The sequence below is a fragment of the Symsagittifera roscoffensis genome, chromosome 9 (assembly GCF_963678635.1).
Source record: "Symsagittifera roscoffensis chromosome 9, txSymRosc1.1, whole genome shotgun sequence".
In the NCBI taxonomy this organism is placed as follows: Eukaryota; Metazoa; Xenacoelomorpha; order Acoela; family Convolutidae; genus Symsagittifera; species Symsagittifera roscoffensis.
Genome location: NC_087070.1, coordinates 7,921,510 through 7,935,879, shown reverse-complemented (window position 1 = coordinate 7,935,879; position 14,370 = coordinate 7,921,510). Strand labels below are relative to the sequence as shown.

At 39.3% G+C, this 14,370-nt stretch overlaps 1 protein-coding gene across 1 annotated transcript in view; it reads right to left on the bottom strand.

The window, feature by feature from the left end:
- Nucleotides 1–14,370, bottom strand: part of LOC134854296 (nuclear pore complex protein Nup93-like) — a 31,351-nt gene that overhangs the window by 502 nt on the left and 16,479 nt on the right. The window contains exons 7-13 of the mRNA XM_063870494.1: nt 6,184–6,357; nt 5,023–5,292; nt 4,232–4,428; nt 3,827–3,999; nt 2,090–2,152; nt 1,620–1,723; nt 739–963 (exon numbers count right to left, since the gene is read on the bottom strand). Coding sequence (XP_063726564.1) covers nt 739–963; nt 1,620–1,723; nt 2,090–2,152; nt 3,827–3,999; nt 4,232–4,428; nt 5,023–5,292; nt 6,184–6,357 — 1,206 coding nt within the window. The remainder of the gene's footprint in view (nt 1–738; nt 964–1,619; nt 1,724–2,089; nt 2,153–3,826; nt 4,000–4,231; nt 4,429–5,022; nt 5,293–6,183; nt 6,358–14,370) is intronic.

Below are 14,370 nucleotides of genomic sequence, written 5' to 3'. Positions count from 1 at the left end.
GAAAAACAAACAGGTGCTCTACAATATTCTGTTTTTATCTAACTTTGTCATAGAGCGCAAAACTAGCAGGTCCAAACAATATTTGTATGGAAACTTTACAGCGTAGCTTAGGGGTGTAAAAAATCATTGATGCTGGTATTCAGTGGTACGCCTATTTGCAAAAACATGGCCAACAGACAGCTGGAAAAAAGTCATTGAACGCAATTAACACTTTTATAAAATTAACCCAATTTGAGAAAACTGAATTAATTGGTAAAATTTATATTTCGCCGGGAAATTCGATAATTAAAATCCATTTTCGCAGTAAGAAGTCGATCACGTTTTTCGTGACCTTTACACTTATGCTGTTCGATAGTGGAGTTTGCCTTCTTTCAAAAAAAAGTAAGTGAACTTAACACGAAATCAAACAGCTAAGCAGCGGAAAGTAAATTAGAGCCTGAACAAATTAAGACTTTTCCGGAAAAAAAAACAAGAAAAATCATCACGACCTATATGAGTCTGAACTACGTTCAACGACTCTTAAAAAAGCCTTCAGTTACTGTGGGGATCGAACACCGAATGTAAAATTTTGAGTCTGCTACCGTTTCTCACTAGAGCATATTCACTTAAAGCGGTTATTCATCTATGAAAAACCACATCACTCTGTATTCGCGTAACATGTAGCTATTATTCAATAAATAGCTTTCAAGCTTTTGTATGGGCCTATTATCGCGTATTAATTACAAAAATTGCACTGACCTTGGCATATTTAGCAGCAATGATCTTCATGCAACACAACAGGGTGTGAGGCAGACACTGTTTGACCTGCTCAGACACAGAGGCGAAGTTGTTCAGCATCCGCTCCAGCTGGGCACTCTCATTACTCCCTCCTGTGCCTCCATCTGCGGACCCCATACCCAGTCCGGATCCTTCAATGCCCACTGCTTGGTCAACTACTGGTACTAGATTCAGTCGCTCTGCTACCTATTTCAAAACAATAGACTGATTGCTGGGAAAGATCCTTGCGCCAATTGAGACATGTTATTTGCATTTCAAAACATAAACAGACAGTTGGAAAAGAGTCAATGAACCAAGTAAACAGAAAAAAAAACACCGACTTGTTTATTTGAAAAAAGCTCAAAATTCCAATAAAATAATATATGGCCTAAGAGATCTTTGAACTTCTAGAACAATTTATGATTGTTTTGCACCTGCATCAAAAACCAACGAGGGTAAATAAAATTTTTATTAAGACAATTTATCCACGGGGGAACCGCTGTTGTGCCCCTGTTTAAGAACTACAGGCATTTGTTTTTGGTTATTTTTCTGGGCTGGGTAATGTTGCTTCACCCTCAAGCAACGAGCACGCTGATATATTCGATAATTAAATTCGACTTCCGAAATTAGAAGTTGATCATGTTTTTCGTGACCTTTGTTCTTTTGCTGTTCGATAGTGGAGTTAGCCTTCCTTCTATCAAAGGAAATGAACTGAACGGAAAAGTAAATTTGAGCCTGAACCTATTTTAAGAATTTTCCTTAAAAAATCCAAAAAAAAATCATCGCGACATATAAAAGTGTAAACTAAGTTCATCGACTCTTAATCAAACAAGAACTTCAAATATTCTATCAAGTTTATATACCTCCATTGCCTCGTCCAGATTGCGAGAGTGGAAGAGGTCAAAGAAGGTCACCAAGTCCAACAGCAGGTAGAATGTCTTCAACACTGTCTGGTTTCCCACGAAGCCTTACACAAAATAGAAACATTTTAACTACATTGTTTTGCTATAAGTTGGAACTAATTGCAATATTTATAGTCGAACTGAACGTGTTATTTGGAGTGGTCCCTCATTGGCGATGAAATGAAACATACCTCAACGGTCTCAAACTCTTTCTGGGATTCTCTCAGTTTTTCGGCCGCACTTAACTACATCTTACAAAACGAAGAGCTTTTTTCATTACGAGACTACAATCACATCAACCAAAAAAATAGAGTTCTTGAGAAATCAGCTCAACTTAGTCATCACGATTTGAAACGACTAGAATTTTTGATTTGATCAAGTATCAAAATCACCGCCTTTTACACCAATTAAAACAAAAAGAAATGACTCACCTACTTTCCTATACCTTTCTGCCAGCTCCACTGCAATGCCCACGACTCTGTCTCTCGCAGCCCCTGAAACAACCATGGCAAAAATCGAAACCACACTTTCAAACACGACGCAGATAGATTTGATAATCTGATACACAAGGTTTAACTTCGTTTTAACACTTGACTCTTTTCATGTAGAATTGCTTAAATGAGAATTCTTCTGCTTTATCAATTAGATGAGACAACAAATTTATTCAACCATTTTTTCCGCATTTTACTTTTTCTCAACCAGAAGACAAAAACATAGCCAACTGACAATTTATAAAAGAGTGATGCACGCAAGGAAACTGAAAAAAAACCAACTTGTTTTTTCAAAAATCTTCAAACTTCGAAGAAAAACAAATAGATAGCCTCTTTGAATTTGTAGAACAATTTATGCTGGACACTTTTATGTTAAAATTAACCCAAATTGAGAAAACTGAAACAATAGGTAAAACTTTTATTTCGCTGAGAAAACTGATAATTAATTTCCATTTTCGAAATTAGAAGTCGATCACGTTTTTCGTGACCTTTACACTTTTGCTGTTCTATAGTGGAGTTTGCCCTCCTTTTAATAATAGAAATGCACTGAACTTAAAAAGAAATCACAAATCAAACCGCGAAAAATCAAAATTGAGCGTGAACAAATTTTAACTTTCTTGAAAAAAAACCAACAAAAATCACCAAGACCTATATAAGAGTACTCACTACATTCATTACTCTTAAGAAACAATCTGAGTATAGCTATTATGTCGAAAAATAGTTACAATCAAAAGCGCGTCGAGGAGGGAGGTGGGGGTGGTGCACTGACTTATCTCTCAGTTCAAGTTGCCAATGTTTTCCCTGGATTCCTCCTTTGGTACTCACTTACATCCATTTTTGGTTGTTCAACCGTAAAATTTTTCTAAACGCGCCGAAAATACACTTATTGAGAGAACGCGCGCCAAAAAACAACTTTTGGGTATCATTTTCATTTTTGGTCAAAGTTTTCGGGAGAGCACATACTTGCCAAAATAATTATGTAACAATTATATAAAAGCAGGTGCGGATTTAGGGGGGGGGGGGGGGGGGGGGACGTTTCCCTTATTTCAGGGATTTGACACCCTGCCGACCCAAAGGGTCCCCCCTTTGGTAATTTTTAAGAAATCTATTTGTGGCCGACTGACCCTAAAAGTTTTCTAAAGGCGCCAAGAAATAACTCTTCGAGGGGGAGTGCGCGCCAAAAAAACGCGATTTTTTGTCAAAAATTTCCAAAAAGTGCCCAAAAACGACTTTTTGACCTGTTTTTTTTAAATTTTGCATGCGGCGCAGAAAATTTGGCCAAAACAGGGTCTTTTTACTGCTTTGGCAGAGCTTGGAAAATCAATTTGGTCGACCTAAAAAAAAAGGTCGTCAAAATTTTCGATAATTTTTTGAAAATCTCCCCTCGAGAAAATCCAAGATCCGCCCCTGTATAAAAGCAATGAAAATCTAGCAAAATTTAACAAGACACTAATTTTGCTTGTTTGTATACAGGGGCGGATTTAGGATTTTCTCGAGGGGGTGGGGTGGGTTTTCAAAAAAATATCCGACATTTTTGTCGACCTTCTGTAGGTCGACCACATTGATTTTCCGAGCACTCCCAGAACACTATAAAGACCCTGTTTTCACCCTCATATAATCTGCTCCTCAATTCGACCAATCATACTTCGGCTAGTTGGTTCACACAAACACACTCACCTTTGTTGTCCACACTGGGCACTAGTGGCACCAGGATCCTGTTCACAATGTCCACTGATCTGTCCTTCTGTCCTGCCAGATCGAACAGGTAGACGGCGTCTTCCAGCAGACCCTGTCGCTCACATGCACTCGCCACACGTCCAATTACTGCCAGAGAGTTTTCCGGGTCCAGTCTGTCAATAAAACAAATCATATTAATAATTATTTTGCCCAGTTTTTGCATTTTTGTGAACTTCGAATCACTGCTGAAACCACTCTACAATGATGTCTCACTTGGCCGTTTTGCAAAAAATCAAGCCTGAACCAGAAATTCTTTCTCACTCTGAAAATTTACGGAACAACTTCTGTGGTAATATCAGCTGAAAGCATGCAGATCTATTGCGCGATCCAAAAAGTCACTCTTACCGGTCAATTAATCCACCGTGTCTGACATCACTGAAATCGCGAGTTCCAAAAAGTGTGGCGTAGTCTCTCGTCTCCATCGCGAGTTCGGCCACACACTGCCAGAAGAGATTATCACACGAGGGAGAAGACATGTCCATAGCAGTTACAGATCCTCCTACTCCCGATATGGTTTGCGAGTTTCGAAGCAAGAAAAGATACTAAAAACCAATACGTCTTTATGTTTTAAAATCATTAATTGGGTGCAGCAAACTAAAATGATTTCAAAAAAATTCACGGGCATTCAAAGCTCATCAATTATGAACAAAGCTTCTTAAGCGTATTAAGTCACTCCTTTGTAAATAAATAAACTAATTTCAAAATAAACAAGGGTAGCCGGTTTCTGTGCAAGTAGCACAGAACGTTCAGACCAAAGTCTTAAAAATACAAAAAGCGTTTGTTCTACGTGGTGTGATAAAGATCTGAACGAAAAAATAGAACTTAGGCATATTCGGCAGTTATAGTAATATGGTCCCATTGGAAAACTGTTTAAAAATAAAAAATTAACTTAAAAAAAAACGAAAAAACCGTTAAAAATTTTTTAAAAGTGAAAAAAACTAAAACACACCCGAATACAAAGTTTCTCCACATTTTCAATGGTCGAAACAAAATCTAATTTTGAATACCCGCCCGATATTGGATTGAAAAACTAATTTTGAATTTCCGCCGGACATAAAAAGACTAAATTCGGAGACCTGTCCGATATTGGATTTAAATCAAAAATACCACAGAGAAAAAGCGTTCAATTGGCGTACCTGCAAAGCCTCAGCCGGATTGCTCTTTTCGAAGTTCTTCACGTAGAGCATAACAAGTCTGGCGAAATTCAACTGTTTATATTGCACTTGGTTGTATCTTTTCACAGTTATCAACTGTCCGCCTGAAGCAGAAGTGCCGCTTGAATCTGATTGGATAAGCAGGTTCTGTTCAAGGAGAGCAAGTGCTATGTGGACGGCATGGCATCTTAGTTGTTGGTTCCGAAACAGGAACTCAATTGAGTCTTCAAACAGCCCACAAAGCCATAAAACCTGCAAAATAAATAAGCGATGTACAACTTATCAATGAAGCTGAACGTAATTTCAAGAATCATTAAATAATCTGTTCATTATGCTCAAATATGACATATTAAATTAGTTTTTTTTGCGGTTCCTGCGATTCGCAGATGAGCTATCAGTAGGTCTTAACAGGCATGTCGAAGGTTAGTCCATTAGTATTAGTAAAGTTTTAAGAAGTTAAGCTAAATTAAGATTAGTTAATTTGAGACGACTTATCCGCAAGGGAATGGACCAACATACAAGCTGTTAAACACTTTACGGAGAACCGCTGTTGCACCCCTGCTTGAGAATTATATGCATTTTTTGGCTATTTTTGATTACATCTATGCACTTCTATCTGCTCAAGAAACTGACTTCAATTTTTTTTGATCAGGCCAGCTTAGATAAATGTCAGTTTTACAACCTATCATATACGTTGAATGTTATGTTTCTAGAAATATTAATTAATTTGTTCATTCTACTTCAATTTCTCGCTTGTATTTAAATGACAAAAGTCGTAACAAATTATTTGATCAGTGATGTCAATTGATATGTTCAAATATTTAAACTTCAAATATTCAGCCTTAAAACAATCATTCTATTCGTCAATAGCGTGCCGAGGGGGTGGGGGTTGCCAAATTTTTCCAAAGGGACTCCCTTTGGTATAACCTTACGACATCCATTTTCGGCTGACCAACCTTAAAACTTTTCTAAAGGCGTTCATACTATTATGAATAGTATTCATAATAATCAAAAAAAAAATTGCAATGAGAACAGCTACTTTTAATCAAACCGGCCGACGAATATTATGAAAAAATATTGTGACACATTTTGCTTTGATGTGGTAATACGATATTAACCTTGATGTAGTAATAATATACGAACCTGGAAGTAGAGAAAGGGCTGTAGGTGATTGTTGAGTTGGGTGCCATACTGATCCACTATTAGAGTCTGCAGTTTGTCCATACTTAACACCTCGCTCCCCAACTGCTGCTTGTCTGCAGAAGAAGCAGAAGACACGGACGAAAAAGAAGATGAGAGACCGACTGCACGTCTGACCTTAACACGAAGCATTGAGTAGTTAAAAGGAGCATATATATATCATTAACAAAAATTAAGAATTTCTGGGAAGTTGCAGATAAATCTTCTAACCAACTGACAAACAAATAAACAACGCACAGAGAAGAGGCTGTACTTCGCAAACACAAGCGAGAAAACGGCAAAAAGTAGCTCTAAAGGAAGGAAAAGGAAAAACCACTTCGACAAAAAAAGAAGAGAACAAATTTTGCTTAGAATTTCGACAGAATTATTAAGGTGCATTTTTTTGCGAATTTCGAAATCTAAACTTTTCCCGAGAAATGGGTGATTATGGCTGAATTTACCACACTAATTGATGAAAAACCTTTATCAAAAGAAGTCTCTTAGACAGCCCAACAAATATCTCAAAAAGTAAAATCTCCAAAAACTTGTATAGGAGAAAGTATTTTTCTTTTTTCTTGATAGTCAAAAATGTGATTTTACTATAAAAAAAATCCAAAAGATTTGCTTAAAAATAAATTTACCAACGTTTTGCGCTATTGGATCTTTTTAACAATTTCACCCCCTATGATACCTTGTAACGAATCTCCTTCTAAAGCTTCGTTGGGCTAAGTAAGAGGCTGCTTTTGATATAAGTTTTTTTTAATCAATTTATGTGGTAAATTCAGCGTAAATCTTGAATTACTAAAAAAAGCCGAAATGATCCATATTTGGGGTAAATTTTTCGCAGAAACTTGAAAACAAATTCCACCATATTAATTCTCATGAAACTCTAAACAATTTCGTTCTCTTCACTGGTTGTCTAATTTTAACCCAATTGAAGAAAAACGCATTTGATCTTTCTAGTTTTGTTCATTTTGTCCGGATAATTTTAAATCAGCACTGTATAATACTAAACAAATGAAACTATTCCAAACTATTAGAGAGCAGGAAAATTTAAACTAAAAAACAAAGAAATCAACCAGACCACATGGCAACAAATTAAACCCATTACAGTGTTAAAATGACCAGAACAGAAACAGCATTAACCAGTACAAAAAGCATTAGACGAAAAACAAACTAGTTGAAAAATACTTATACATTTCTTTTAACATAGAAACAGAATTAACTATCGGTAACTTTGGAGCAATTCCATTCTGTACTGAGCGGATTGGCGGCGCGATGCAATTTTGGAGTATTGGAAGACCGTATATTAAGGGATGTATTCATTGTCAATATGAATAACCGTGAAGCACAAAAAGAACTGTGCAGGTCAACAAAAACACCGGAGGAGGTTTACCGTATAGCCCTCTCGTACGAGCGGGGTAACAAATGTGCCACATCCTATGTCGCCACGGGATCGTTGGGAACCCAAGGAACATCTTCAGGCGGTGGGATTCAGATTAAATCAGAACCGGTTGGAACGATCCGTGGAGGATATCGAAATAATCGCGCAAGAGGCAGAGGCTCATATCAAGGCCGAGGCTCGAACCGAGGTGGAAAATTGTTTCAAAACAATCGATGCTACAACTGCGATCAACTAAACTTTACGAGAGAGCATTTGGATAGATGTCCGGCAGAAGGAGTTACCTGTAATTTTTGTCATAAAATCGGACATTACGAACGTACCTGTAGAGGGAAGCGCGGAAATCAGCCAGGACGGGGAGCAGTGGGAATGATACGTGAGAATGTAGGCGAGACACACTTGGATAATTCAGCGGACGAAGAAGCGTCCCAGCATGCAAGTTCCATCGGATGGGTAAACAAGAACATTTGGATTGATAGCGCCTCTCCAATTTCAATTTTCACCATTGGTGAACTGAGAAGAACGTTGGGAGCTTCGGGGATAAAACTGGATACCCTTTCGAAGGAGGAGAATGCATTTCGGGATTAAGGGAACAATCCACTGCAGATGATTGGAGCGATGGCTGTCACGATAGAATCCAATGGCTGGACGATAAACGCAAGGATAAAAGTCATAGGAGGAAATCGCCCATCGATAATTGGAAGAGACTTGATGCCTCAATTCGGACTACAGTTGGTGCAACAATCACCACCAGGGGACCAGATAATGTCCATCGATGAAGTGGATCCGGAACCATCAGTGCCAGAGGGGGAGTTCGACTGGTGGCAAACCTACTTCAGCAAGCAGTTTTCAAACCTTTTGAATAGGGTGGGGAAAATAAGAAATTATGAAGTACAGCAGAATTTTTTGAAAACCTCATCCCAGTACAACAAAAGGGACGACGAGTTCCCATTTCATTGCAAGAAAAGGTGGATGCTGAAATTGATAAACTACTGAAACAAGGGCATATCGAAAAGCTAACGGAATGCTCGGATAAATACTTTGTGTCCCCAATCGTCATAACGGTAAAGAAGGATGGTTGTAAAACTAGCGCTCGAATCCAGGGAATTAAATAAACATGTGCATAAGAACAAATATCAAATGCCGAATATTGAAGAGTCAATGGACACAGTAGCACAAACGATTAGCTAGAAAAAATCCGGGGATATATTTTTTACAACGATGGATCTAACATATGCGGATGGTCAATTGCCACTAAGCGCTGAAACGAGTGTACAATGTAATTTTTCTCTCATCCGTAGGTAGATCGACAGGAACGTACCGGTTCAAGACCGGATTCTATGGCTTGACTACGATGCCAGCGGAATTTCAGCGAGCAATGGATTGTATCCTTGCGGAATATCCGCAGGCGCATGCGTTCATCGACGATATTTTTGTTGTATCCAAGGGAACCGCGATCGACCATACAGCAACGGTAGAGAAAATTCTTAAAAAAAACTGGATAAGGAAAATATGTCTCTAAAACTATCAAAATGCAAGTTCGCACAACGGGAATGCGAGTGCCTACGCCAAAAAATAACATCAACTAGAATAACTCCGCTGGTGCGGAAAACAGAACCGATCGAAGCATTAACAACGCCACGAACTTTGACTCAACTCAAGTCGTTCATGGGGTCAATACACAGTCTCCACAAGTATCTGCCAGCGTTAGCTGAATCATCCGCACCGTTGCGCCCATTACTAAGTAGAAGTATTGAATACATTTGGACTTCAGAATGCCAGAACGCGTTTGAAAATCTAAAAAAAAAACAAGTGTCTAACATTGTTAAATTGCGACATTTTGATATCCACAAGGATATTTGGATCGTGAGCGACGCAAGTCATAACGGCCTCCCTCGATGCTGTACTTGAACAATTAGGAACGGAGGGGTGGAGACCGATTTCGTTTGCTTCAAGATACCTTAACGAAGCGGAAAAGAAATATTCGACGAATGAATTGACAATGTTGGCAGTCGTGTGGGGGGCTGAGTATTTTCCGAATTACATATTGGGACAGAATTTTTTAATCATGACCGATCACAACGCGTTAATCTCTCTTTTGAACGGTAATAATAAGAAAAACAAGACGATGTTTAGCCGTTTAACGCGTTGGTTAGATCGGCTCATTCCCTTTGATTTTCAAATTGAACAGAAACCAGGGGCGAAAATTGGGCTAGCAGATTATTTGTCCCGTCATCCATGTAATGAAGCAACGCCAATTAGTACATATGATAACATGTTTACTGTGGCAAAGATCAACTTAATTCGTGCCGCTCTCGGGTTTAATAAGAACAATGCAATCAGGGGATACAAATCATCCAATTACCAATCCAAGGAACCGCATATTAAAGCGGAAAGTAAACAATCTATAAATAGATTGAAAGTTTCGTCACGAAATGAACCGGTAGAGGGTGGAATGTCATGCGAGCGGGAATCGACCAATCAGAATCGAACACATGGTTCGAACCGACGGCTACGCAAAATACGCGGAAAATTAGTTGGTGCTATTATTCAATCGAAAGAAAATTGTTTAAATCTCCCGAGTACATTCAAAAATTCAGAATCTCGGATCGAAATGGATAAAAACAAGAGGAAATGGCAGAAATTCTTACAGCAGCACCCAAGTCTAAACAGTAGTAGTGATGAAATTGAAGAAATACCTCAGAACACCGTATCCTTGGAAGCTATTACTAAAGAAACCAAATCAGTCCGGATCAATACTACACTTTCGTTACCTTCAGCATTTAAGGGTGAAAAAATACCACATGTAGATCCCAATTCGATATGTATGTCAATCATCCCTCGGAATTGCAAGATTGTTAATAAAATCACTTCTTTACCGGATTTGTTTAATCTAAAGTTGATTGAGTCCAATTATGTTTCTGACCCCCAGTTGAGCGCAATTCGCGACCTTATAGTTTCTCAGGATCCTAATATTCATGAGAAATTTAATGCTATGAACCGTTCTTATTCCCAATTTGTTAACGACTTTTCGGTGAAGGAGAACGTAGTGTGGATGGAAGAAAAACTTGTAATACCTATGAACTTACAAACGGCGATTAACAATAGAATTCATGCATATCATCACGGAAAATCTAATATGTTCGATGCGGCCAAAGATGTTTGGTACCCGTATATTTACCGCTCAATAGCTTCAATAGCTGAGGACTGTCCCGAATGCACCGCCGCTGGTAAGAACTTAAAAACGATCTTAAGAAAAAATCAGCTAGGAAATATACCTGAACCGAAGGAACCAAATGAATCAGTTCAACTGGATTTTTGAGGACCCATTAACTACTTAAATGAATCCCGAAAATATGTGTTAGTGGCGGTTGATCGGTTTTCTCGTTGGCCCTCGGCAGATGGTCTGTGGAAATAATCGATCTGATAAAATACTAAAGTTTTTGAAAAGCTATATAACGAACCATGGAGTACCAAGAAAAATTCATGTGGATCAGGGCACGAGTTTTATGACGAATGAGATTAGGGCATTCTGTAATGGGGAGGGTATTGAAACAATAAAATCGCCTGTTAATGATCACCGAACAACTGGATGCGAGGAGCGCACCATAGGTAGCCTTAGAAATTCTATCCTGACGTTTGTCCAAGAAAAACACCCCCGAACCCTTGGAAAAAATGATCGAAAGAGCCTTTGGCGCCCTCAGATTTTCGAAGAATGCTACATTAAAAATCTCGCCATTCGAGGCGCATCATGGACGAGAAGCGAACACCGTCTTACGAAACCTTACAAAAAACCATCTTTGCAAAATCTGGATTGGTCGCGGGTTATAAAAACGAAATATGCTTGTTTAGATAACGCCGACCGAAAAGCAAACGATATGCCACACCCCGCAGACACAAACTGGGCAGTACGATCGGATCTAGCGTACGACATAAACCACAGAAGCCATGCACGTCGACTGACCCATGAGCAGTCAATCAACCAAGACGATGAACCGTCAATTTTGAAATCCGCAGGCCCCAGTGGACAACCAGGACCTTCTGGATTGTTATTCCAGCGAACTGGAAACCGCAACCTAAAAAGGTATAAGCAGCTTCATTCGAAAGTTAAATCAGAAAGCGCGCATACTTTAAATAATGGGGTTGTGCTTACGAAATCGGGGGTGGCCACAAAAGCTAAGCCAAAGAAGACTAAAACAGGACCAAAATCAATTGTACCACCGCCAACTCCGCGGGAAGTTAAAGAGCGAGCGACAAAGAGGAGTGGTACCCAGAAGCAACGGGGAAAAAGCGGCCGCAGATTTGAGAACAGTGGTTCCGAATCAGAAGACAGTGACAACCTGCCGATTATTTCGATCAAACGGACGAAACAACCATCCGCGGAGGCTTCAACAGAGATCGCACAAGCAGATCCAACGGCAAGGCAACAACGGGACGCAGATAGTCGAAGCGACCAAGAAACCATTCCAGCACGCAGCGGCGACTTGGATAGAAATCCAAGGGATCAGGCTACATCAAATCCAGGGGACCAATCAACGCAAGCACCCGGCAAAAAAGAAAGGAACGTCAAAGAAAACCAGACTAGTATCCTAAAGCAGTTAGGAAGATAGCCAGGATGATACGGGATCTATAGCATCAAGAAGAAGTGGACGAAAAAGAACGGCGGTGACCAAAATGGGAGGGGTAATGATTGATTTCATCAATCAGAACGAAAAGGAGGGAAAGAAGTAATCTAAAAGTAAAACTGAAACAAACTTGAACATAAACAAAACTATTAGCTTATTTAGCCCAGGGAGAGGGAGACTAAGACTCAAACGGGAGACCGGATTCTATGGCTTGACTACGATGCCAGCGGAATTTCAGCGAGCAATGGATTGCATCCTTGCGGAATATCCGCAGGCGCATGCGTTCATCGACGATATTTTTGTTGTATCCAAGGGAACCGCGATCGACCATATAGCAACGGTAGAGAAAATTCTTTAAAAAAACTGGATAAGGAAAATATGTCTCTAAAACTATCAAAATGCAAGTTCGCACAACGGGAATGCGAGTGCCTACGCCAAAAAATAACATCAACTAGAATAACTCCGCTGGTGCGGAAAACAGAACCGATCGAAGCATTAACAACGCCACGAACTTTGACTCAACTCAAGTCGTTCATGGGGTCAAAACACAGTCTCCACAAGTATCTGCCAGCGTTAGCTGAATCATCCGCACCGTTGCGCCCATTACTAAGTAGAAGTATTGAATACATTTGGACTTCAGAATGCCAGAACGCGTTTGAAAATCTAAAAAAAAAACAAGTGTCTAACATTGTTAAATTGCGACATTTTGATATCCACAAGGATATTTGGATCGTGAGCGACGCAAGTCATAACGGCCTCGATGCTGTACTTGAACAATTAGGAACGGAGGGGTGGAGACCGATTTCGTTTGCTTCAAGATACCTTAACGAAGCGGAAAAGAAATATTCGACGAATGAATTGACAATGTTGGCAGTCGTGTGGGGGGCTGAGTATTTTCGGAATTACATATTGGGACAGAATTTTTTAATCATGACCGATCACAACGCGTTAATCTCTCTTTTGAACGGTAATAATAAGAAAAACAAGACGATGTTTAGCCGTTTAACGCGTTGGTTAGATCGGCTCATTCCCTTTGATTTTCAAATTGAACAGAAACCAGGGGCGAAAATTGGGCTAGCAGATTATTTGTCCCGTCATCCATGTAATGAAGCAACGCCAATTAGTACATATGATAACATGTTTACTGTGGCAAAGATCAACTTAATTCGTGCCGCTCTCGGGTTTAATAAGAACAATGCAATCAGGGGATACAAATCATCCAATTACCAATCCAAGGAACCGCATATTAAAGCGGAAAGTAAACAATCTATAAATAGATTGAAAGTTTCGTCACGAAATGAACCGGTAGAGGGTGGAATGTCATGCGAGCGGGAATCGACCAATCAGAATCGAACACATGGTTCGAACCGACGGCTACGCAAAATACGCGGAAAATTAGTTGGTGCTATTATTCAATCGAAAGAAAATTGTTTAAATCTCCCGAGTACATTCAAAAATTCAGAATCTCGGATCGAAATGGATAAAAACAAGAGGAAATGGCAGAAATTCTTACAGCAGCACCCAAGTCTAAACAGTAGTAGTGATGAAATTGAAGAATTACCTCAGAACACCGTATCCTTGGAAGCTATTACTAAAGAAACCAAATCAGTCCGGATCAATACTACACTTTCGTTACCTTCAGCATTTAAGGGTGAAAAAATACCACATGTAGATCCCAATTCGATATGTAAGTCAATCATCCCTCGGAATTGCAAGATTGTTAATAAAATCACTTCTTTACCGGATTTGTTTAATCTAAAGTTGATTGAGTCCAATTATGTTTCTGACCCCCAGTTGAGCGCAATTCGCGACCTTATAGTTTCTCAGGATCCTAATATTCATGAGAAATTTAATGCTATGAACCGTTCTTATTCCCAATTTGTTAACGACTTTTCGGTGAAGGAGAACGTAGTGTGGATGGAAGAAAAACTTGTAATACCTATGAACTTACAAACGGCGATTAACAATAGAATTCATGCATATCATCACGGAAAATCTAATATGTTCGATGCGGCCAAAGATGTTTGGTACCCGTATATTTACCGCTCAATAGCTTCAATAGCTGAGGACTGTCCCGAATGCACCGCCGCTGGTAAGAACTTAAAAACGATCTTAAGAAAAAAT